Here is a 25,829-nt window from a genome sequence, read left to right as displayed (position 1 = left end):
CTGTGTGAGAAAGTTTTTCCTCAACTCCGTTCTAAATTGTCTACCCCTTATTCTTAAACTGTGGCCTCTGGTTCTGGACTCCCCCAACATCGGGAACATGTTTCCTGCCTCTAGCGTGTCTAATCCCTTAATAATCTTATATGTGGGAAAGGTAAAGGGCTGGAGAGGAAGGAATCTGCTAGGTGAGGAGAAAGGGAAGGAGGAGGGCACCGGGGAGATGATAGGCAGGTGAGGAGAAGATGTAAGAGGCCAGAATAGAAGAAGAGGGAAGGGGGTGAGCAAAATTATTGGAATTAGGAGAGTCTTGAATCCAACACATTAACCTTGTTTCTCTTTGCACAGGTGCTGCCTTATGTATATGAGTGTTACTAAGATTATTGTGTAATCCTTTCTCATTGTATGGTTCAATATTCCCGGATAGCCTGTTCTCTTCAGTTCAATGTGTGCAGTCAGCCTGTTCCTGATGGTAAGTTTTAGTGAGGTGTGGTCAGAAGGTGGTAACTTGCAAAGCATGACTCATCAGATCTGAACTGCTTTATCAGCAACATACACAGATGAAAACATGACAAGCAATTTTAGCCAGGCAGCCTAACTCGTGCAAGCCAAGCAAAATTCTCATCTAGGGTTTTGACTCCCTTTCTGTGTGTGTCGGTCGCTCTGGATTTCCAGCATCGGCAGAACCTCTTGTGGTTCTAATCTAAACTAGTCCCGTTTGACTGTGATTGGCCCATATTCTGCTCAACCTTTCCCATCCATGTACCCCTCCAAACCCCTCTCAAATATTGTTAATGTACTTGCCTTCACCCCTTGCTCCAACAGCTCACTCCATATGCCGACCACCCTGTGGTGGAAAAGGTTTTCGCTCAAGTTCCTATTCAATCTCTCCTATCTCACTCAAAATCTATACCTTCTACAATTAATCATAGCAATCTAGATAGCCTCCAACCTGATGGCATGAATATCAATTTCTCCTTCTGGTGATTTTTTTCCTCTACCCTTTTTCCATTTCCCATTCTGGCCTCTGCTATTCAACTGCCTATCCCTGGTGAACTTACTCCCTCCCCTTCTCCCATGGTTCACTCTCCTTTTCCATCGGATTCCTTCTTCTCCAGCCCTTTACCTTTCCCACCCACCCGCCTTCGCCTTCTAGCTTGGCCTCCCCCCAACCCTTTTATTTTGGCCCTTCCCCCTTCCTTTCCAGCCCTGATGAAGAGTCTCGGCCCAAAATGCCAGCTGTTTATTCATTTCCATAGATGCTGCCTGGCCTGCTGAGTTCCTCCAGCATTTTGTGTGTGTGTGTGTGTTGCTCTGGATTTCCAGCATCTGCAGACTCTCTCATGTTGATGCCCTTTATTTACTGATTCCCCAGCCCTGAGAAAAAGACCATGTGCATTCACCCAATCTATGCTCCTCATGACTTTATGCATCTCTATAAATATACATCTTTATACATTTGTCTTTCCTACAGCAGAGTGATCAAAACTGAAGACAATATTCCAAATGTGGCCTCATCTACGTCTTGTATAAGTTTAAGCAATTAACTGCTTCATGTCCAACTGGGTAGAAATAATTAAATAATCCAAAAACCAGCTAGTTGGCTGTATCCCATCTCGGACTGCATGCTCCCTCAACCATAATACATAGTTTAAAGTACAAAGTTCAAAATTCAAAGTAAATTTATTATCAAAGTACATACACGTCATCATATACAACCATGAGATTATTTTTTCTTGTGCGGATACTCGATAAATCCAATAACCATAATAGAATCAGTGAAAGATTGCACCAATTGGGTGTTCAAAAGACAATAAATTGTGCAAATGAAGAAAGAAATTAATAATAAATAAATTAGCAACAAATATTCAAAACATGAGATGAAGAGTCCTTGGAAGTGAGTCCATAGACTGTGGGAGTATTTCAGTGATGGAACAAGTGAAATTGGGTGAAGATGTCCTCTTTGGTTTAAGAGCCTGATGGTTGAGGGGTAGTAACCGTTCCTGAACCTGGCGGTGTGAACCCCGAGGCTCCTTCACTCACGTCCTGATGGCAGCAGTGAGGAAAGGGCATGTCCTGGGTGTGGGGGCTCTTGATGGTGGATGCTGCCTTCCTGCGACAACACTCTGTGTAGACGTGCTCAGTGGTGGGGAGGACTCAATCTCTGATGGACTGGGCTGTATCCACTATTTTTTGTTGGATTTTCTGTCCAAGGTGTTTCCATGCCAGGCTGTGATGCTGCCAGTCAATATACTCCCCACCATTCTCTCCCGTCAGGCAGAAGGTACAAAAACCTGAGAACGCATTCCAGCAGGATCAAGGACAGCTTCTATCCCGCTGTTATCAGACTTTTGAATGGATCTCCTATTGTACCATAAGATTGACTCTTGGCCTCATACTTTATACTTTATTGTCGCCAAACAATTGGTACTAGAACATAAAATCATCACAGCGATATTTGATTCTGCGCTTCCCACTCCCTGGATTACAAATATTAAATATTAAAAATAGTAAAAATTAGTAAATATTAAAAATTTAAATTATAAATCATAAATAGGAAAATGGAAAATAAGGTAGTGCAAAAAAACCGAGAGGCAGGTCTGGATATTTGGAGGGTACGGCCCAGATCCGGGTCAGGATCCGTTCAGCAGTCTCATCACGGTTGGAAAGAAGCTGTTCCCAAATCTGGCCGTGCGAGTCTTCAAGCTCCTGAGCCTTCTCCCGGAGGGAAGAGGGACGAGAAGTCTGTTGACTGGGTGGGTCGTGTCCTTGATTATCCTGGCAGCACTGCTCCGACGGCGTGCGGTGTAAAGTGAGTCCAAGGACGGAAGATTGGTTTGTGTGATGTGCTGCGCCGTGTTCACGATCTTCTGCAGCTTCTTTCGGTCTTGGACAGGACAACTTCCATACCAGGTTGTGATGCACCCTGGAAGAATGCTTTCTACGGTGCATCTGTAAAAATTAGTGAGGGTTTTAGGGGACAGGCCAAATTTCTTTAGTTAATCTATCTCATCATGATTTTGCACTTTATTGTAACAGCACTGCACTTTTTTTGTGCTGTTACACTTTATTCTTCATTCTGTTATTGTTTTACCTTCTTTTACATCAATGCACTGTGTAATGATCTGATCTGTACGAGCAGGATGCAAGATTTTCACTCTACGTGTGACATTAATAAGCCAATACCTATTTCAAGTAAATTATTTAATTCACCTCATGTCAAACTTTAAATCTGTGCTCCAGAGAAACTCGAATCATTCAATGTTACAGAGGATATGATGGTGGGTTTTTTTTAAAAAAAGGAATTATAGGATTAGAACACTCTCTCTACTGACCCTAATCCTGCTAATTCATCGAGTAATTTACAAGTCAGTGGTAGCCCAGTGTTTTGCTTCCTTCGTCACAAGAAAAGTAAATCTATGAACATTTCCAGCTAATAATCTAATCATGGATTAAGTGAGATTTAATCTTCAACAGCAAGGTAACCATGGACACAAATACACTCATACACTTGAGGTGGCTTGTTGTTTGACAACTCAGGGAGTAGGTGAAACAATCTGGCACAAATCCAGCAGCCTCTCAAGTGCCACATCTACAGAAATGCCTCTGTGTGATTATGCGGATGATTAAATTAATTTTTTTTGAAAATATGTATTTACCTTTCAAAGGAGCTTTCATGTTTGCAAGGTCTTTCATTAACTGAGGTGTTAAAATTAGGTCCAGTCCTATTTTGGTCTTTCACTTGTTGTTAAATAGATCACAATGGCATGTTCTTCGCGTAATATCTAGCACAGTAACAGAAATTCTAACACATTCTGTCCCTGTTCCTCTGTTAATTATTTCTCCTTCAATTAAGACCAAAACAAACGTGACCTGGTTGAGATCAGGGTTCAGCCAGCTGCTGATTTGGTTTTCATTGATCACTGTTATACGTACCATGATACAGTGAAAGGCTTGCTTTGCATATATTTATATAGATCCAATCATCATACAGTGTTCTAAGCTAGAACATAGCCGGCTGGTGGCGTAGTGGTATCAGCACCAGACTTTGAGGTGGGTGGTCCCGGGTTCAAATCCAGCCAGCTCCTTGCCATCCGTACTAGGCCGAGTGTTGTCCTAGCAACTCGGCCCCATTAAAAAAACAGACAAAAACGCTAAAGAAGCGGCAAGCTTGCTGCCTGATGCGCCACAGGAGGTGGAAGAGGGTCAAATAATGATAGGACACAGAAGCCACAGGGAAAATGCAGACAAGGTGCAAGATCATAACAAGGTAGATTGTGAGGTCAAGAGTCTATCTTATCAGACAGTAGCTCCATTCGAGAGTCTGATAAGAGTGGGATTGAGCCTGGTGGTATGTGCTTTCAGGCTTTTGTATCTTCTGCCCGATGGGCTAGAAGAGACAATGTCCGGGGATTGTGCTGGCTGCTTTCCTGGGGCAGTGAGATGCATACACTGCCCCTGTAGATGGGTGCTTGACTTTTTGATCTGGACTCAAGTGGGTTGAAGAGTGCCATCCCAGGCTTTTCTCTCCATAACAATCACCATCCATCAGAAAAGTAATTGATAGGAATATTAAATCTGCTTTTTTTTATATTCATTTGCAGGATGTCCCTAGAATGGCCACTATTTATTCCCCATACCTTTTACCTTGACTTGAGACCCTTCATCCTTCACTGATTGCTGTTGACTGTTTACTCTTTTCCATAGATACGCCCTGGCCTGTTGAGTTCCTCCAGCACTTTGTGTGTGTTTTGCTTGGATTTCCGGTGTCTGCAGACTTTCCCGTGTTAGCACCTCCTGCCAGATGGTTGGGAGAGTCAGAAAGATTGTGGGACGGATGGGAGGAATCCTTGACAATGCTAAGGGCCCTGTGTACAACTAGAACTATACTCCTGAGTAATTCAGTAGCTGCAAATGCTTTGAAACACTCTGCAAGTGAAAAGCCCTGCATAAGTGAAAGCTTTACTTTTCACTTTAGTTGGTAATACTCAATAATGCATCACCAGGATTCTGAAAAGAAGTACTTAAAATCCAAGACTATTCTTGATTCTGCGTTCAGAGGTGGTCGGATTTATATAGAACAGCGTTAAGCCAGGTTTGTGAGCTATGGGCAGCTGTAAGGTAATTCTTTCTGGAATTACACCTCACCATAGAGAATTAGCCTTTTAATCTCCACAGCTCAGACAAAGAGCATTTGTATATAATGGCCAACTCGTCCTTGCTCATCTTTTCAAAATGAAGTTCTCGGGCTCCAACTGTCTTATTAAAGTACAAAGTTCAAAGTGCATTTATTATCGAAGTATACAACCTTGAGATTTGTCTTCTTACAAGTGACCACAAAACAAGAAACCCAAAAGAACCCATTTTTTAAAAAACTTTCGAACACCCACTGTGCAGAGAGAGGAAAACAAAGGAAATCATGCAAGCAAACAGCATTTAGAACATGAAGCCTGGAGCAGGCCCACAGCCTCAGACTCACTTCAGCACATAGCAGAGTAAACGTTGCCGAGCCCGCAGACGCCAAGGGGATGTTTCACATCACAGTTGGGGCAGCACCGCAGTGTAACGATCGGTGTAATGTTTCACAGCACCAGAAACCCGGGTTCAATTCCCGCCACTGTCCGTAAGTTTGTAAATTCTCCCCATGACCATGTGGGTTTGCTCTGGGTGCTCCAGTTTACTCCCACATTCCAAAGATGTATGGGTTAGTAGGTTAATTGGTCCTTTGGGTATAATTAGATGACGTGGACTCGTTAGGCCAGAAGGGCTTGTTATAAAATAAATAAATTATACAGAGAGTTTCATAGCAGTCACAGAGTCCATTCTCACGTACGGATGCGAGACATGGACACTCACAAAGACGATGCAGAAGTCTCTAGATGGTTGCTATACACGAATGCTCCGGATGGCTCTTGACGTGAGTTGGCAATAGCACATGACGAACGTTGAGCTCTCTAACAACCTACCAATGCTCTCCACTAAAATCGAGGCGAGAAGACTGCAACTAGCGGGGCACTGTCTACGCCACCCCGAGCTACCTGTCAGCCTAGTCATCATATGGGAGCCCAAGCACGGGAGGACGAACCCTGGGTGCCCTCCCAAAACTATGGTCAACACGCTCCTAGAAGAGAGCGGCACGGCTAATGTAGATGAACTGGACACACTGATGAGGGAGAGGGAGAAGTGGAGAGTCCATCATCGTGCCCGACGCTGGCCCCCTAGGCCTGAGTCGACATAGTAGTAGTTTATTAAGCAAGATAATTCATAGGGTGGCAAGGTGGAGATACGTCTCTATCAAAGGAGGCGGAAGACCACTCCTTCCCTCTGCTAGCCTAAAGATCACCCTTGAGCAAGGTGTAGCACCTGCTTAGCCCCCTGATCGGGGTCACATGAAGCCGTGGGAGCAGGTAGTGGATGGTCGTATCAGCGGCCAGTGCATATCACATGTCCTGGTTATGTGACCACTGACGCCAGGCAGACAATCTCTGGAGAGTGTTGATAATGGCTGGGGGCGGGGGGAGGGTGGCGGTGTGCTCACCCGTCTTGTAAAGACACTGCCCACTTCTGTAGAAAAATTTGCCAAGAACAATCATGATCGGTTGTTTGGTCAATTTAAACGCCGGCCCAGATAAGACACAAACACGAGGAAACCTGCAGATGCTGGAATTTCAAGCAACACACATAAAAGTTGCTGGTGAACGCAGCAGGCCAGGCAGCATCTCTAGGAAGAGGTACAGTCGACGTTTCGGGCCGAGACCCTTCGTCAGGACTAACTGAAAGAAGAGATAGTAAGAGATTTGAAAGTGGGAGGGGGAGCAGGAGATCCAAAATGATAGAAGACAGGAGGGGGAGGGATGGAGCCAAGAGCTGGACAGGTGATTGGCAAAAGGGATATGAGAGGATCATGGGACAGGAGGCCCAGGGAGAAGGAAAAGGGGGAGGGGGGGAACCCAGAGGATGGGCAAGGGGTATAGTCAGAGGGACAGAGGGAGAAAAAGGAGAGAATGAAAAAGAATGTGTGTATATGAATAAATAACGGATGGGGTACGAGGGGGAGGTGGGACATTAGCAGAAGTTTGAGAAGTCAATGTTCATGCCATCAGGTTGGAGGCTACCCAGACGGAATATAAGGTGTTGTTCCTCCAATAGATAAGACAGGTTGTTGGGATCTGAGGCGAGAGCTGATTTCACTTGCTTTCCACAAGAGTCACTCGTCTCCGTGGTGTTGAGGCTATGAAGACTGCCCCGGCTGCTGTGCTCCATGCCTGCTGATATGATGAACTGATAAGCGAGGCTTAGGGCCCACTCTGTGGTTCGGACCTGAGGACTTAACTTGCTTCAGAATGTTGTTGCTGGCTTCAGTTGTTTGCATGATTTGTGTTTTTTTTCCCCCTTTCTCTGCGTGTTGGGTGTTGGTCTTTCATTTTTTATTAAATGGGCTCTTTCAGGTTTCTTGCTTTGCGGCTACCTGTGAGAAAGCAAATTTCAGGCTTTATAATTTACACATTCTTTGATAATAAATGTGCGCTGAAGCATGGAAAGACTGTGATCACCCACCTCATACAACGCGGCACATCGCAAACCAACAAATTCTTGGAATCTTAAATTCAAGGTTATGTTGGATGACAAGATAATGTGTCACTGAGCAATGGACCAACAGGTTTTGGTGGGAGTTGTCAGACAGGTATCTCAAGAATTTTAGATCAGATAAAGTTCACAAGAATGCATGGTGGAAGCTGGCCAAGAAACCAGTGGAGGAGTTGAGGGAAGCATGATGCCTTATTTACACACACACACACACACAGCGAAGAATTATCTATAGGGAATTCAAAGTAGGCATTCTGGCCAACACAAGTACAGTGTTGAGATGCACACAAGCATCCCTTTACCATTCTTAATCACACCCTATCAGAGGTTCCCAATCTTTTTAATGCTGTGGACCCTCACCATTAAGCGAAGGGTCCATGGACTCCAGGTTGCAAACACACACACACACACAGGACTCATGAAGGGTCTCAGCCTGAAACCTTGACTCTTTATCCCTCTCCACTGAAGCTGCCTGACCTGCTGAGTACCAGTATTTTGCATGTGTTACATACATCAAAGTTGCTGGTGAACGCAGCAGGCCAAGCAGCATCTATAGGAAGAGGCGCAGTCGACGTTTCAGGCCGAGACCCTTCGTCAGGACTAACTGACGAAGGGTCTCGGCCTGAAACGTCGACACTCTTCCTTCAGTTAGTCCTGACAAAGGGTCTCGGCCTGAAACGTCGACTGTGCCTCTTCCTATAGATGCTGCTTGGCCTGCTGCATTCACCAGCAACTTTGATGTATGTTGCTTGAATTTCCAGCATCTGCAGAATTCCTGTTGTTTGCATGTGTTACTCTGGATTTCCAGCATCTGCAGAATCTGGCGTTTCGCCTGTCCTTGTTTCCTTCCTGCTTTTACTTTTCTTCCTTCACCACAAATGGTTACACATCTTAGCGACATGGTGGAAAGTTTTCTTATCGCAGTTAGAGGTCATGAGGTTTTGCAGACTGGATATTGAACTTTTTATTGTCGGACTTCGGCCACATTCCACTGTGATACAACACTGGGCGGCCCGGGAGGTCGTTCCTGCCTGTGGCCATCGAACGTGCAGCTCCTCCCGTGGAGGGTCAGACACCCTGAGCCAATAGGCTGGTCCTGGACTTATTTTACATCTGGCATAGTTTGCATTTTGTTGTTTGATTGTTTGTGGTTTTTGTATTGCTATATTTACGCTCTATTCTTGGTTGGTGCGGCTGTAACGAAACCAAATTTCCCCCGGGATTAATAAAGTATATCTATCTATCTATGAGTATAATCAAAAAGGAAGCTAAACAGACATTGTCACTCAAGCAGCGGCAAAACAGGCGTGGCTGAGGCGACACACATCAAAGTTGCTGGCATGGCGGAGGCGATTCTCTTTCAGAGAAGCCTGGACAAAGAGATGGAAACAGTAACGGAATTACATCAGGAAAGATGGGAGGGTTGAGTGGGCCGTGAACACAAGGGCAGACTGATCGGGCAAATGTGAACCATACCCTATAAAATCATTCATTGGGCGAGGAGATCTGACTTTTTTGCTTTGCTAGCTTTAGTGGTAATCTCACCATGCGATTGGGCCATCGTCTAACTGCTCAGATAATTCCCTTTAATTACTTTGGATCTGCACGTTCTTGGGCAACTTCAGTCTTAGGTATAACCAGACCTAGATATCGATCGAGCGTAAAGTGGGTGGCCATTCGGCCCATCGCCTCCCCCTCCCCCGCACTTAACCTCGAACCGTTGTCCAAACGAGTCCCATTTACAGTGCTCTAGAGAACGTGTTTATTTAGTTATTAAACACTGTACACGCCTGGGTCTCTAACGCTCTGTGTTTGTATTTACTGAGCACCGGCTGTGACCCGCCGCCACGCCGAGAACAGCGCACCTACCTGTCGCCTGCCAATCACATTCGCCATCTGCCAATCACAATGGTCTTCTTCCCGATCGCGATCGTCGTCTGCCAATCACATTCGCCGTCTGGCAAACGTCATGGCCTACGGCCGAGCCCGATAGCCGTCTGCCAATCATAATATCCGTGCCGCAATCAATCAATCCGCGAAAACCGCCGACCTGCTTTTCACTTCGCCAAAATACTAATTATCGTCACAAATAAACATGCGAGGCATTCCAACGATACTTACTGTAGTGAAGACGATAAAGTATGTAAGTTTGAAGTGGGAACTGGCGACCAAAAGCGGTTTGTTGGTGGGATTAACTCTGATGACGTCAGGCGGTGGGATCGGTGGTAGAGTGATGCGGTCGTCTATATAAGGTGGTGGGCGGAACTTTCTCCTCATTTCGTCGGCTGTTTTCTGAGGAAGGAGATTGAGATTTGGCGGGTCCGCCTCTAATTCAGCATGGCGGCTCAATAAAGCGGTACAGCGGCAACTCGCAACAGTGCACAGCACTGGGCACAAGTGCAGACTTTAAAAATGGCGTAAGTTTACTTTAAAAAGAAAAACGCTTTATTCCCCTCGCGAACCCGAGCGCGGGAGAATAGAAAATGGCGGCGGTGGCCGCCGCCCCGCCGGCGGGGACGGGTTCCGCTTCGCTTTGAGGCTGGCTAATATGCGCGGGGGGGGTAAAAATACTCCGGGAAAATGATGCGAGTGGTGATTATTGGCAGAAAGAAAGGAAGGGACTCCGTAATAGGGAGTTTTTACCCGACCTTCTCGTGAATTAGGAAAATGGATCCCTGCTGGGGTGGGGTCTCCGCGGCCTGATTGGTGGGTGGGGGGGGGAGAGAGTCGGGGGCCCGTCCGAGACCGGGGAATGTACGTTCTCTTCGGCCGGATGACTGGCAGGATAAGATGGCGCGCCGGCCGGGTGAAACGTGGCAGCTCCCCCCCTCCCTCCGGCTCTGGGCGGTGCCCGTCCGATCTCCACCGCCCCCTCCCTCCCTGCGCTCACACCTCCGGGACAGCGTTAACCACCGTCCTCCACCTTCTCTGCCAGCAATTCATGTGTGAATTTACCGGCTGTTCGTGTCTGTTTTCCGCCCCACCCTCCGCCTGTTTAGTTCGCCGTTCACCAGCTGCAATGCTGAGACGGGATTTGGTGTTTAATCTTAGTTCCACTTCAAGTACTTGTAGATTGCTAATTACACTCGTATTTATATATTTTTAACCCAATTTGGATTGGGGGGGAGAGAACGGGTTTATGCCTCGTTTTTTAAGTATAACGTTCCAATAGCATATGGAATTTCCACATTGTTTTCTGAACGATGCATTCATTGAGCAATACTTCTTTCTTCTCAGGTTCCACAATGGGCTTCTCAGCTTTGCTGTAGTCGGCAGCATAGAAAGACTCGACCTGCAGACCCAGTTTTCTCTCGAAGAGTATTTCAAAGTACAGAAAGATGTCAGTTTGGTTAGATTCTCCGTTCTCGTCCCTGCAGGACTGCATGTCCTACCTCGATTCGCCGTTTCTGATGGCTGACGGGGACCCGTGTCTCCTAGATGTAGACTTGGAGGCCGGGCCGGTGAAGTCTTGCCTCACACCTCACCAGTTTGGTGGCAATGAGGGAAGTGAATTGTCCTCCCCGTGTCCATATCTTGACCCTTTGGACACAAATAATGTGGGTAAGTTAATGAGTTCCTTCATTGGAATTTGTTGTTACTTGTCCATTTTTTAGTTGGAGCAAATGGGGATTGCAATGTCATAAGTATTGAAGTCCATAAAGAGTGTTAGTGCAGAACTATTGTATTTTATGCTGCCTTACTGAATCTTCATTTCAATATTGTGAAGTCCTTGATCTTGTCTAGACTAAACTTGGTTAACTGCCGGCGTGATTTTTTTTTGAAGATAATTTAACCTGTTTGTTGTTTATCCCTTTCAGAGGATGCGTTCACCGGCTTGGACTGGATGGCAAAGAAGGTGGATCTCTTTGACACTGGTTGTCCAGATCTGCTGGCTGCTTTGGACAGTTCTTGTAATCTTTTGGAAGAACTGCCTTTTGAACCCTTGCCAGCCAAACAGGTAGCAGATCTTGGCCTGAGCCTGGATCTTGAGTCATTCCCAAATTCACCCCAAGGATTAGATCAGCTGTCTCCTGGTACCCCTGCAGTTGTCCCAGAATCCACTATCTTTGACTCACTCCACTTAGAAAAGGTAATTAACTCAGATGTTGAGAAGCCAGACATGATTTTGACTCAGTCATCACCGCTGCAGGATTCTTGCACAGAAACAGATGAAGGGCCATCATTAGATTCTGACAGTGGTCTTGGTTCTAGTCCTCACTCCCCTGTTGAGTCTTTAGATAGAAGTGTGTCAGAGAGATCTTCCGAAGACCAGTCCTTGCTCAACAACTTCAGCCCTGCAAGGTCAAAACCATATGATCGCCCTAGTGTGGAAACTGTAGGGTGTTCACCCAAATTAAAAGGCAATCGTCTGGAGCCGAAGAGTATGGAGAAAAAATTGAAGAAGATGGAGCAGAACAAGAGTGCTGCAACGCGATACAGACAAAAGAAGAGGGCAGAGCAAGGTGCTATAGTCGCAGAGTGTAGCCTTCTGGAGGAGAAAAATAAAACCTTAAAGGAAAAAGCTGATTCATTGACTAAAGAAATCCAATATTTAAAGGGCTTGATAGAAGAGGTTAGGAAGGCTAAAAGTAAAAAGCTTGTAACATAGCACTATGCTTTAGTTTTGTACATACATGTAGTGTTGGCTAAATATTGTAATTTTATAATAAAATTTGGAACAAGTTTGCTTTGTAATTTGTCTTGATTTTGTGTCTAGCAATCTAACCTGCCGGAAATGTGATGCAATCCTGGTAAGAATGTCCGTCCACTGCTGGTTGATACTGGAGCTGTGGCTGCAGCTCTACGTGCTCTCCTGCCTGACCATGTCAATTAATTCTGGCAGCCCTGCAGTTGTAAATATTCAGCAAAGCAGGTAGCACCAGCAAATAAGAATTGGAAAATGTATTGATGTTCTGACCACTACTGAAGGCTCCAAAGGAGCTGTTGAATATTTCCTTAACCCTGGGTTAGCCATAAAATTATTGCTGGCTGTTGAGATGCTTTCTGGCAGGTGGTAATCTAGCTCTCACAAACTATAGTTATATGGCTGACTGCTTGTTGAGGATGAACCCAAGCACCATCTGGGATAGAGCCTCTGCAGAAATGTATAAGGCATTGAAGCAATTTAATCTTGAATTTTCAGTGGAGATCTGATCTATTGAGCACAGCATCTGAATAGCTTGCTGTGCAGAGATTTGAGATGGAAGTGGAATATATAAAAGCCTGTATTGAAGTCAACAACACTGTTAGCTGAAGGCATTAACAGTGCTGTCAGGGGAGACAGGAATGCAGAAGCTTGTGAAGGTGGAATAATGAGATTTCACTTTAATTTTGTTTCATGTATGATTCATCCATGTTTGTCCAAGCCATTTACATTGAGTCCATAAGTTATGAGTCTGACTAGCTGGGAAGTAATTGCATTCAGACAATAGAGAAATTGCTAAAGATGTTTGGAGGTGGTTAGCCTGTAATGTATATCTTTGTGTACTATTCAGGTGCCCAACAGATCTATTGGATAGTGCCCTTGGAAGGGGGAGCCTGCTTTGCCATCAGGTCCACATAGAAACCACTTAGACCCTTGAATAATATATTGGGAGATTTTAAGTTTCATTGCAGAAATTATTGGGTGAAATGGTGTGGCAATCTTGGATTGCACTGTTTCAAATGAGATGTTGAACTAAGACTTGTGTTCTCTGAAGGATCCCTTGGCAATATTCTGAGGACTTTGAGTTTCACTTCCTAGTCGTTATTTGTCACCAAAGCTAGAAAAGTGTAAAATGCGATGTCTCTAATCTGTGGCTCACACTGGTGACTGCCTTCATTCTTAAACTCATGTGAACTACTGTTGGAATGCTGGGAGAACTAGCAGGTTGTACAGCATTGGTGGGTGGAAACTACATCAGGGCTAATGCAATGTGGCTGGGATTTAGTAGTTAGGCTCAGTGAAAATTTGTGGGGTTTAAGGATGGATATGGGAGAGTTCCCAGGGGCAGTAAATGAAGAATTATGGCCAGGAGTGGGTGCTCAATGCGGGTCAGCATCCTTAGTTTGGCGAGGCCTGTGTTGGTCGCCACTTTATGTGAGCAGTTTCTACATTCTCTCAGTGACCACGTGGGTTTCATCCCACCTTTCAAAGATGCACACTTTAGGGTTTGTAAGTTATGGGGCATGTTATGTTGACATTGGAAGAGTGGCAACACTTGCTGTCTGCCCCCAGCACAGTTTGATCTGATGCAATAAACGACACACTTCACTGAATATTTTGATATACAAGTGCAAAGCTCAACTCAGTTGGAATTGGAAAAACTTGCCTCGAGTAACCCCAGACCTAACCCTGGGTCACTCATCTTAATTCTTCAACATGGCTCAACACCACTCCCGTGGTGTCCAAGATGCCTTTGCTTTCATGATGCCACATAAATGTAAGTTACTATTGTACTGCAGAGTCAAGTATTTTAAGCAGAAGTGTGTCTGGAGAGGGGGAAGGAGGTAATGACATGAAGTCTATAAAAGGCAAGAACAGTTGCTTAAAAGGGTTATGTTCTCCATTTACATCTGCAGTAGATGTACAGAAATGAGAAACTGCGGTTGCTCAGTAGACCACAAATACTTAGAAAAAAAGTTCTGCACCCTTACGCCAAGGTCACACAATCCTCAGTCGTTTGAGGCAGTTGGGATATAGCTGCTGAGATCTGAACAGATGCAGTGACAGCTCAGCTGATACCCTGCTCTTGGCCACTTCCCAAAACCTCTGGCAAAGCAATACTAGCATTCATACTCTGAGCCAAATAATGTCCCCTGTGCTTTATAGGAGGGTCAGAATGCTGAGAGTAACTTCTTTTTACAGTGGTGGCCGAGCAAGTCAGTTGTTGTTCTGAGAGAGCACCCTCCTTTGTGAATCATGATCCACAGTCTGAGACTCTAGCTCAAAAATCCAGACGACAGGAGCATTGTAGGAATATCAATTTCCACTGAGGTGAGATCCTCATCAAACTGTCAGAGGGAATTAAGGGACCCTGCAATGTTATATTGCATGATTAAGGACCTATTCTCCCTACAATGGCATCACAACTTCCCTTCTTTGAAGTTAATCATCTTACATTATTGCTCTAACTATAGTTCAGCAAGCTGCATTTTCCCTGCAGATGTCTGGCAGATTCTGAAGTTGCCGTGGGATTTGAATGAACGTGTCTCTCCTGTTGGGTGGGAAACAACGCAAATTCAGATGAGTTCAGAGAGCAGGGTTGTGATAGCTGTATCTGCAGCTCCAATCTCCTGTTACTGGAAGGTCTGGATAGATTGCAGTGAGTTAGAAAGGGGCACATTCACAACAGTCAAACCTTACATGGTGTTTGGATAAGGATTTTTTCACAATACCCTTTACCCCCTTCTCAGATAATTTCCGCATCACTGGCATTCTATAGAGGTGAAATAAAATAAGTGCTTTTTTTTTGTAGGGGAATGGGATGACCTTGAATCACTACTGGGACTGAATCTGGGTGCCTGTTATTCAAGGGAGACTATCAAAAGATTTATTGAATCCAGACAAATTTGGAGAAGGAGAAATAAATTTTAAGAATTTTTAACAGCTGTTAAAGTCTGGTGTCTTTTTAAAAAACTTACCCTTTACTTCGGTTGGACAGTGCCACGTGTTTTTGTAAATGTCATGGTATTGTGTAACTTTCCAGTCGCTTAGCCAGGAATGCTTCAAAATTTATTCTCTCAGAGGGTGATTAATTCAGTGGAATTTCTGCCACCCGGGTGGTGGGACCACATTATTAGATATATGTCAGGATTTAGATAAATATTTCAAAGTTTGGGGTACTTGTATAGGCTGGTTGAGGCCAGTGTAGATCAGCCATGATCATATTGAATGGCGGGACAGGTTTGAGGGCCCAAGTAGTCTACTCTTGCTCTTATTCTGACGTTCTTGTGTGACACAGATGGGGAAATCCAGAGGGACAATGAATCAAATACTATTTGTTCTGGGAATTTTCTATTACGCTTTTGGAATGTTTGTGATAAGTTCATTTCTTAGTAGGAGGGCCCAGTTCTGGTGAAGACGCTGCTTATTCTGCAGAAAAAAGCTCCCCCTACCAGCATGGTTCAAGAATCTGTACTCTAGGACAAACTCCATAAGATCATAGGGTCAGGAGTAAGAGAACTGAGTGGGATTTTTCTCACTCAGGGAATGGCGAGTACCTCCTGGAAAATGCTGGAGAGATGCTTACTGATTTTTCACCTGGAACCTACCAGCCTTCTCCTTCCCACCCTCTTTATAGGGCCTCTGCCCTTTCCCTCTTCAGTCCTGACGAAGGGTTCCGGCCCGAAACATTGACTGATCGTTTCCACGGATGCTGCCCAACCTGCTGAGTTCCTCCAGCGTGTTGTGAGTGTTGCTTTGACCCCAGCATCTGCGGAGAATTTTGTGTCTAGATGATCACTTGAATGCATATATGGCCAAGGACCAAGTGCAGGAAGGTGGGGTTAATATCGATGGGCCAAATGGCCTGTTTCCCAATTATTCTATGACCAAATTATACAAAGAAGCAGGATTAGGAGGAGTAGATGATCTAACCCATTGTCTATTCTGCCATTCAATGGGATTATGGCTATACGCCATTCCACAAGTCCATTTTCCTGTCCTCTTCCCCATTACTCCTGATTCCCTTACTGATTGGGAATCAAATCTATTTCATCCAAAAATGTACCCAAGGATCGTCCCTACAGCTGTGCGTGACAAGGTGCTCTTCAAACTCACAAATCTCTTTAGTTATTCCTTACTTCAGTTTTAAATGGGTACCCCCTAAATTCTGAGACCATGCCCTCTGCTTCCACTGTAAATTGCCCCCAGGAGGAGTAGATGATCTAACCCATTGTTGGTGAGAGGTGGAATGGAAGAAAATAAGATTAATGTAAAATGGGTGGTTGATGGGCTGTGTGGAGTTAATGGGCTGAAAGGCCTGTTTCCATGTTATCTCTCTCTCTCTCTCTGAACCTATGACCCCAAAACTACATGGCGATCATCGTTTTCTCTAGCCTCTTTGTGGTGTAATGGATATACTTAGTGACACTTTGCTTCGAGAGGCGGCTAGTAGAAAGTAAGGTCCCTTGTCCCACAGTCTTGACAACGAACCTCTGACCCTGAGGACAGCTGCCCTGAGAGAACAGAAAAAGCATGATTTTCTGAAATAAGGAAGTAGCAACGGACTTCACTTACGGAATGTTTAGTTTTGCTGCCTAGAGAAACAAGAAATTAAGTTTTCATTTCAGAAATGTGGAATTAAGTGCTCAAACTAACTCATATGTGGTTTCAATAACTTATTTCAGATGGGATTTGAAGATGCTTTTTTTATACCTTTCTCACAATGTAGATTACCTTGGGGGGGGGGGTGTTAAATATTTGATACCTTTCATGGCCTCCTTTGATAAGATGGTGGTGGTGAGCCTCCTTTTTGAACCGTGGCACAGTACTGAGTAGGTAAGCTGCAGGTATGCTATGTTGGCACCAGAAGCACAGTGATATTTATGGACTGCCCCTAGCACATCCTCAAACTGTGTTGGTCAATGACACATTTCACTGTCTGTTTTGATGTAACACAAATCTTCTCCTTTCCTCAGCCACTCTTCAGAACACTTTACTGCAGTGTTTAGGTGTCCTTGAGAAGTTACTGTAAACAACACGCGTTCTGCCTAGAAGGGAAGGTAAAAGATTCCATTCCAGTTTACAGAGGGTCACAAGATGCGGTCCACCCAGCCCAGGAATTTACCAGGTGAAGTCAGTTAATCTGGTCACTGCTGTTAACCAGTATAAGGCTGGTTTTGGCTGCCAGCCAGTTAGGCTTGACATTCCAGCACACTCCCACTGATTGAGCCACCATATCTGCATTCACTCACAGCATGTTGGTTCCTGATTGTGCAATGACTTTTATGTAAAACTTATCAATTTATTGCATGGGCTTGGCAGCCCTACAAACCTCTAATCCTCAGCGATCAAAGACCTTTTGAGATCTGCCTGTTATAATGAACTAGGAACATTTTTGAATTTGGTAAAGGGCGATCAAACAATCGATCAAGAAACATAAATGCAAAAGATGTACAAAGAAAGGTCTAGCAGTGGCAAATGTGTGTGTTGAGAAAACTATGGTCAGCACAGGGGAATGGGGACATAGAGTATCAAACAGTATGAGATTGTACAGACCATTCAGTCCACCATATTGTGCCGTCCTTTTACCCTGTTGTAAAATCAATAGTCCCGCTCACCCATCTCACCCTCCAATTTTTCTTTTCATCCATGTACCTATCTAAGAGTTTCTTAAATGTCCTTAATGTATTTGCCTCTGAGGCCTTAAGACATAGGAGCAGAATTAGGCCTTTCGGCCCTTTGACTTGGCTCTGCTACACCATCATGGCTGACAAACTGATCAGTCTCAACCCCATTCTCCTGCCTTCTCTCCCTAACCTTTGATGCCCTTACTAATCAAGAATTTAGCAATCCCAGCTATGTACACTTCTAATAACTTTCACAGACCTTCCTCTACTACCATCCCTGACAGGGAATTCTGTTCTGTGTACAAAGCCTACCTCTGATACCCCCCACCCCCACTATACTTTCTTCCAATCGCCTTATAATTATGCCCACTTGTATTAGCCATTTCTACCCTGGAAAAAAAAAGTCTTTGATGATTATGCCTCTTATCATCCTACCTCTCATCCTCCTTTGCTCCAGAGAGAAGCCCAAGCTTGCTCAACCTATCCTCATAATACACACTCTCTGATCCAGGGAGCATCCTGGTAAATCTCCTCTGCACCCTCTCTGAAGCTTCCATATCTTTCCTATAGTGGGATGACCAGAACTGAGCCAATATTCCAAGTGTGGTCCGACCAGAGTTTTAATAGAGCTGCAACATTACCTCATGGCTCTTGAACTCAATCTGGAGCAAGATCGAATTCAGTGAGTCAGGCAGCATCTGAGCATCAACATTTTGGATTGAGACCTTTCATCCGGATTGGATGAGTAGAGGGGTGATAAAAGAGGGAGTAGGGCAACATTCTCGTCCGGCATTGGTAGTAGTTCATTGCTGCTATTTCAAATATTTACACAACTGCTTGTTTTATTATAATGATGCCAGTAACATTATACTGCCCTACATGCGCCTTGCACCTGTCAATCTCAGGTCTAGCCTAACATTACTGTGTGTACTTGATTGTAATTACTTGTCCCACAGGACTGATGTTTCGTTTAGCTGTATACACGTGTATGGTTGAACGACAATTCAACAGCAAGCAAGAGTTGATTCGCAGATGGAGTCAGGTTGAAAATATTTTGAGGTGGAAATTCAAGAATAGTGGAGCAGGCAGAGTTGCATGTTGACAGAACATTAAATACCTGGAAGTACATGCAAATCAGAGTCTTGTCAGTTATTTCCACATTACTGAGTACCAGAAGGGCTGTTAATGTCTGTGGGGCTGGGCAGGCTGAGAGAAGGAAGGAACTTCAGTCTTGCACTGAAACTCCATCCTCACCAGGAATAACACATTGTGATGCATCCCTGTCATTTTACAGGATTAAGGGATCTACTGGTTGTCCATCATGTCCGAACATGACAGAAAATCTGTCCGGCAGGGTTTTTAAAGTGGAAAAGCTATTGCATTGGGATAGTTCCACTCAGAAGTCCAGGTCCAGTGGTACAAACAAGCATCACAACTGATGTCTTCTTTGTTTGCAGTGGATGACCATGAGTTCTTCCGCGCCTCGTCATGCCCCTTACTCTCCATGGAGTGTTATGGAGCCCCCTTCCTGGCCACTGGATCTCACTACAGATCTCATCTACCCAGTCCACCAGAGTAGCTTCGCATGCTAGGACAGGCACACCCTTACCTGACCAGGGTATGAGGCCTGCCAGCCACTCTCACCGAGCTTAGCCCGTCTGTCAAAGCAGTGCAGCAGGGTGTGACTGCTGCTGTGTGCAAACAGCTACTTGGAGCCACAGGTGAGAGCCGAGCGTCCGCTGACCACCAAGAACGAGCAAGCTGCCCCAGAATGGGCACAAGCCCTTTCACCAGAGGGGCACTGTCGTGGCATTAAGACAAGAAATGTTAGGGCGGGAAACAACTGCTTCTCCGAGGCTGAACTCAATGCCACCACCCAGGTCTTGTCGTGTATGAAACACCAGTAGTACTATACTGTTATGCACATTATGCTAAATGTCAATCTTTTGGAATATATTTTATTATTTGTTAATTTGTTTGTAGTAACATCACTCTGTCATATGTATTGTGTTGTGCACATTGGTCCAGAGGAACATTGTTTCATTTGTTGGTATACACATATATGGTTGAACGACAATAAGCTTGAACTTGCTCACCATGGCCTGCAATATCTTAAAGTGTTGAGCGCAAAGCTAAACACATTACTTCACTAACACATTCTGCAATTTACTTCTGGCGTAATTTTATGTAATCTGACAACAGCCTAACTACCAAACAATGGTGATTCATTGACACAACTATTCCAGTGTTAAAACTGAAAATACTGGACAATGACAGATGAAGCAGTCGCGTCTTGATTCCTGGGGTTATACCTTCATTCTGTTCTCACCACACAAACACACACACACACAAAACTGTATCGGGACAAAACAGAAAAGGTAAGACACACAAACAGCATCTTGGTGAGTGGACATTTCAGGTTTCTGTTCTGATGTAGGATCACTAGTCTCAAGCATTAAATTTATTTCTCTCCAGAGACGCTGCCTGACTTGCTGAGAATTTCCAGCATTTTGTTTTGGATGCAGGATTTTTCTTTTGGCTCTATCCATCATTCCCAGTCCCAGCAGGTTGGGGGGGTAGGTGACGCACTGATGATCTGATCCCTCCTCACCGGCTAAGTGAAGCAGCCACGTCTTCTTACAATTTAATAAAACCAAACCTGTTGTCCAGTCTAGATTGTCCCGAAATACTCTCTTTGGAACTTCGCAAAATCGTTCTCTGAGAATATACTTGTTTCTTCTTTTTTCTTCACCTTCTTTTCCTTTGGACGATCCTTTGCTTTCCTTCCTCGATTGTATGTCTCCACCTATGGTAACAAAAAGCCCTCAGCGTTATAATTTTACACAGAGATATTATTGACATTAACACTTCCTGCCAGCTGGGACGGTGGACAGAAACAACAGAATTATATTTTTCTACCACCATGCACAGAATTTCTGAACTATATCGGCAGAGGAAATTTCAAACATGAGGAATGTGGATCAGCCCCACTCCTCACTGGTCTTGGAGAGGGTGCAGTTTAATGAAAAAGTAATCCATGTACTTTTCTTGTTGCTACATTTGGCACAGGAATGCATATGACTCAGATATTTTTATATATAGAAATAACTCACTAGTATGCATGACAACACATGCACAAATTTCTTAAGCTTGAGAAATTGCCAAGGGCATAGCGTGGTAGAGACATGATCAAACACTGAGCTAGCACGACTGGGCTGTGAATACTGCAACTGTGCGCTGACATTCTCTGTGGAGTCAGATCACAAAGCTGCATCCTGAGCCCCGAGGAGCAGATGAAAAAGGTAAGTTGCTGAGCTTACGTCAAACGTTACAATCTGAGGACTCCATGTGGCACAAGTGAGGTGCAGTCACCGTTGTAATGTCACATTAGTTTAGCAAGTTCTCACAAACAGCAGTGTGACAATGATCAAACAACGAGTTTAGCTGATTTTTAGTTTGATGTAAAAATATCCATGATGCAGGAAGAACTGCCTTACTCTATGCCAAAAAATAATGTTTTAATACATCTTGATTCTCTCAACTTGCACTAATGATATAACCATATAATCATATAACAATTACAGCACAGAAACAGGCCATCTCCACCCTTCTAGTCCGTGCCAAATTCTTACTCTCACCTAGTCCCACCGACCTGCATTTAGCCCATAACCCTCCATTTCTTTCCTGTCCATATATCTGTCCAATTTAACTTTAAATGACAACATTGAACCTGCCGCAATCACTTCTGCTGGAAGCTCGTTCCACACAGCTACCACTCTCTGAGTAAAGAAGTTCCCCCTCATGTTACCCCTAAACTTTTGCCCTTTAACTCTCAACTCATGTCCTCTTGTTTGAATCTCCCCCACTCTCAATGGAAAAAGCCTATCCACGTCAACTCTATTTATCCCCCTCATAATTTTAAATACCTCTATCAAGTCCCCCCTCAACCTTCTACTCTCCAAAGAATAAAGACCCAACTTGTTCAACCTTTCTCTGTAACTTAGGAGATGAAACCCAGGTAACATTCTAGTAAATCTTCTCTGTATTCTCTCAATTTTGTTGACATCTTTCCTATAACTTGGTGACCAGAACTGTACACAATACTCCAAATTTGGCCTTACCAATGCCTTGTACAATTTCAACATTACATCCCAACTCCTATACTCAATGCTCTGATTAATAAAGGGCAGCAAACCAAAAGCTTTCTTCACCACCCTATCCACGAGATTCCACCTTCAGGGAACTGTGCACCATTATTCCTAGATCCCTCTGTTCTACTGCATTCTTCAATGCCCTACCATTTACCATGTATGTCCTATTTTGATTAATCCTACCAAAATGTAGCACCTCACATTTATCAGCATTAAACTCCATCTGCCATCTTTCAGCCCACTCTTCTAACCGGCCTAAATCTCTCTGCAAGCTTTGAAAACCTACTTCATTATCCACAACTCCACCTATCTTAGTATCATCTGCATACTTACCAATCCAATTTACCACCCCATCATCCAGATCATTAATGTATATGACAAACGACATTGGACCCATTATATTGTCGATCTCTCTCTTTTTCCGAACCAAGTTTCCAATATCCCTTGAAAACCATGGCTCCATCAAACTTTTAAACTTTCCTTTCAAGCTAACAGGAACATAAAGATTCTGTACTCTCAAAATTTCACCTTTAAATGACTTCCATTTCACTATTACATCCTTCCCATAAAACAAATTGTCCCAATCCACTCCTTCTAAATCCTTTCGCATCTCCTCAAAGTTAGCCTTTCTCCGATCAAAAATCTCAACCCTGGGTCCAGTCCTATCCTTCTCCATAATTATATTGAAACTAATGGCACTGTGATCACTGGACCCGAAGTGCTCCCCAACACATACCTCCGTCACCTGCCCTATCTCATTCCCTAACAGGAGATCCAACACTGCCCCTTCTCTAGTTGATACCTCTATGATTGCTGCAAAAAAACATCTTGCACACATTTTACAAACTCCAAACCATCCAGCCCTTTTACAGAATGGGTTTCCCAGTCTATGTGTGGAAAATTAGAATCTCCCACAATCACAACCTTGTGCTTACTACAAATATCTGCTATCTCCTTACAAATTTGCTCCTCCAATTCTCGCTCCCCATTAGGTGGTCTATAATACACCCCTATAAGCGTTACTACACCTTTCCCATTCCTCGATTCCACCCAAATATGCTCCCTAGACGAGTCCTCTAATCTATCCTGCCAAAGCACCGCTGTAATATTTTCTCTGACAAGCAATGCAACGCCTCCCCCTCTTGTCCCTCCGATTCTATCACACCTGAAGCAACGAAATCCAGGAATATTTAGTTGCCAATCGCACCCCTCCTGCATCCATGTTTCACTAATAGCTACAACATCATATTTCCAGGTATCAATCCGTGCTCTAAGCTCATCCACCTTCCTTACAATGCTCCTAGCGTTAAAATAGATGCGTTTAAGAAACTCTCCACCTCTTACTCTCTGTATATCCCTAATGGTGCAAACAACTTTGTTAAGTTTTTCTTCCTTCTCCCCTACATCTTTGTTTTGACTGCTCCCGTTCTCTGTCCCTGGCCTCACACAATGTCTACTAGCTTTCTCTATTTGTGAACTAACCTCCTCTCTCCTAGTCTCTTCAATTTGATTCCCACCCCTCCAACCATTCTAGTTTAAAGTCTCCCCAGTAGTCTTCGCAAATCTCCCCGCCAGGACACTAGTCCCCCTAGGACTCAAGTGCAACCCGTCAATGTGGGTCCCTATTGTGGACTGAGAGTGAAAAGGGGCAGGGAGAGGGGAATCATGGTTGGAAAAAGGGGGAGGGAGTGGGAAGCACCAGAGAGGCATTCTGTAACGATGTGTCTGCACCACTCCCGGTAGTCCTACTCCCACACTCGCCATTCCCAACAGATTTCGTAGATTTTAAAATAATACAAATTATGTATAAAGTAAAAAATGGACAGCTACCACAAAGTATCCAAAGGTTGTTTAAAATGAGAGAAAGTCAACATGACTTGAGAGGAACATGTATATTTCAAAAACAAAGGATAAGAACAAATGTAAAAGTTCATTGTATTTCAGTCAGATGGGTGAATCTATGGAACAGTTGTAGTGAGAATTTAAAAACATGCACCACACTTAACAAGTTTAAAAAATTATTTAAAAATAATTTAATGAACAAATATAAAATACATGATTTAAAATGAATGGGAGTAATGTACATAAATGATACTTGGAATTGGATTTTCTGTTAAAAGATTATGAAATCTTTTGTTTTGATGTGACGATTGTCACCAGATATGCTGTTGTGTAAGTAAGAGGGGTAGGCGTAATAAGCTGTAGCTTCAGCCTACACCCTTTCAGTCTGTTTTAAAGAATATCTATGTTTTTTTGTTGTAATTTTGTCCTATGAAATCATTGTAGAAAATGATGCTTTTTGTTATGTTTGTACTGACAGAAATAAATTTCATTCATTCATTCATCCTTTGCTCCCGCCAGATTTACAAACTGGCTCTCTACTACATGTTGACAAATACAGAACTGTGCTAAAGTCTTAGGTACCCTAGCTATATATATGTGCCTAGGACTTTTGCACAGTATTGTATAACTTATATTATTTAAGTTTACATAACTTATGCTTGAAATGTGCTATGCTACTGCTGCAAGGCATGGAACTTATACTCCGCGTTTCATTAAGACATTATGATTTCAGTCCTTTTTTCTGTCTTATCTAACAGAGATTCAATTTCCAATAGTCGACTAACAAGTTCAGGGTTTCCCTTCTGTGTGGGAAAGATACATACCTTCTCAGTGACACTGCTCTCGGTCAGGAATTGGGAACCAAGCATGTACTGGAGGTTTGCCTCTGTATGATCGGCTGCTCTGGTTTTCCTGTATTCCTCTGTGAAGGCAAACAAGACTCATTAGCTCTGAAATCAGGAACAAGCAGCAGGGTCTGTACCCCTGCCCACATCTTTTCTCCAGTAGGGTCTCTTTTGAAGAGGTCCTTTGGATTCTGAAGGAGTTGGTAAATTTGGGAACACAAGGTTCTGAACTGTACGAACAGGATGCAAGACCAGCTTTTCACTGTATCTTGGTACATAAATCAAAGCCAGTGCCACTCAAACTGCCCCATGATGGTGTTTCTGTCTCACTCAGACTCATTCTCACACCCTCCAACTTGATCTGACCGTGATATTCACTGACCTTTATACAAAACCAACTGCTTCAGTGACTCGGTGGGTCAGGTAGCATCTCAGGATGCAAAGGGATGGTCGACATTTCAGATTAGGACCCAGCTTCGGCACAGTAGAGTAACAGCTAGTATAATGACATTACAGCGCCAGAAACCCAGGTTCAGTTTCCGCAGCTGTCTGTAAGGTCTCTGTATGTTCTCCCCGTGACTGCACAATATTTGTGTTTATTCCTTTCCACGCCTTGTAGTGCATCAGGCGGCAACCTTGCCGTTTCTTTTAGCATCTGTCTGTTTGTTAGGAGGCCGAGTTGTTAGCTCAACGCTCAACCCAGCATGGATGGAAAGCGTGCAAGGAGCCAGCCGGATCTGAAGCTGGGATCACTAGCCTCAAAGTCCGGTGCTGATGCCACTACACCACTGGCTAGCATACCACCTGGGATAGATACTTTAGATAGATGACATAGGTAGGAAAAGGGATGAGGTCCTGAAAGGAGAATATAGGGAGCTAGGAAGGGAGTTGAGAAAAAGGACCGCAAAGGTAGTAATCTTGGGATTACTGCCTGTGCCACGCGACAGTGAGAGTAGGAATGCGATGAGGTGGAGGATAAATGCGTGGTTGAGGGATTGGAGCAGGGGGCAGGGATTCAAGTTTTTGAATCATTGGGACCTCTTTTGGCGCAGGCGCGACCTGTACAAAAAGGACGGGTTACACTTGAATCCTAGGGGGACCAATATCTTGGCAGGGAGATTAGCTGGGGCTACTGAGG

General features: G+C 44.1%; 2 protein-coding genes and 2 long non-coding RNA genes across 5 annotated transcripts in view; 2 read left to right on the top strand and 2 right to left on the bottom strand.

Annotated features, from left to right (window-relative positions):
* Window positions 1-1,711: 1,711 nt before the first annotated feature.
* Window positions 1,712-9,543, bottom strand: LOC134354403 (uncharacterized). The gene is made up of 3 exons (XR_010019784.1): window positions 9,451-9,543; window positions 3,931-7,462; window positions 1,712-2,946 (listed from the first exon to the last, which is right to left on the bottom strand). It is a non-coding gene; the product is annotated as an uncharacterized LOC134354403 (long non-coding RNA).
* Window positions 9,544-9,844: 301 nt separating this feature from the next.
* On the top strand, window positions 9,845-12,264 carry atf4a (activating transcription factor 4a). Its single transcript, XM_063063398.1, has 3 exons — window positions 9,845-9,998; window positions 10,819-11,142; window positions 11,400-12,264. The coding sequence occupies exons 2-3, from the start codon at window positions 10,920-10,922 to the stop codon at window positions 12,188-12,190; spliced, it is 1,014 nt and encodes a 337-aa protein (XP_062919468.1). The 5' UTR covers window positions 9,845-9,998; window positions 10,819-10,919; the 3' UTR covers window positions 12,191-12,264.
* Window positions 12,265-19,771: 7,507 nt separating this feature from the next.
* rps19bp1 (ribosomal protein S19 binding protein 1) overlaps window positions 19,772-25,829 on the bottom strand; it is a 16,925-nt gene continuing 10,867 nt past the window's right edge. The window contains exons 3-4 of the mRNA XM_063062885.1: window positions 24,671-24,768; window positions 19,772-20,659 (exon numbers count right to left, since the gene is read on the bottom strand). Of these exons, the coding sequence (XP_062918955.1) occupies window positions 20,525-20,659; window positions 24,671-24,768 (233 nt within the window). The 3' untranslated portion in view covers window positions 19,772-20,524. The remainder of the gene's footprint in view (window positions 20,660-24,670; window positions 24,769-25,829) is intronic.
* LOC134354107 (uncharacterized) overlaps window positions 21,063-25,829 on the top strand; it is a 27,811-nt gene continuing 23,044 nt past the window's right edge. For both annotated transcript variants that reach the window (XR_010019725.1, XR_010019724.1), the window contains exon 1: window positions 21,063-21,155. This is a non-coding gene — a long non-coding RNA (uncharacterized LOC134354107). The remainder of the gene's footprint in view (window positions 21,156-25,829) is intronic.

Source organism: Mobula hypostoma, chromosome 11 (assembly GCF_963921235.1).
Source record: "Mobula hypostoma chromosome 11, sMobHyp1.1, whole genome shotgun sequence".
NCBI lineage: Eukaryota > Metazoa > Chordata > Chondrichthyes > Myliobatiformes > Myliobatidae > Mobula > Mobula hypostoma.
This window is presented reverse-complemented; position numbering and strand designations above follow the sequence as displayed.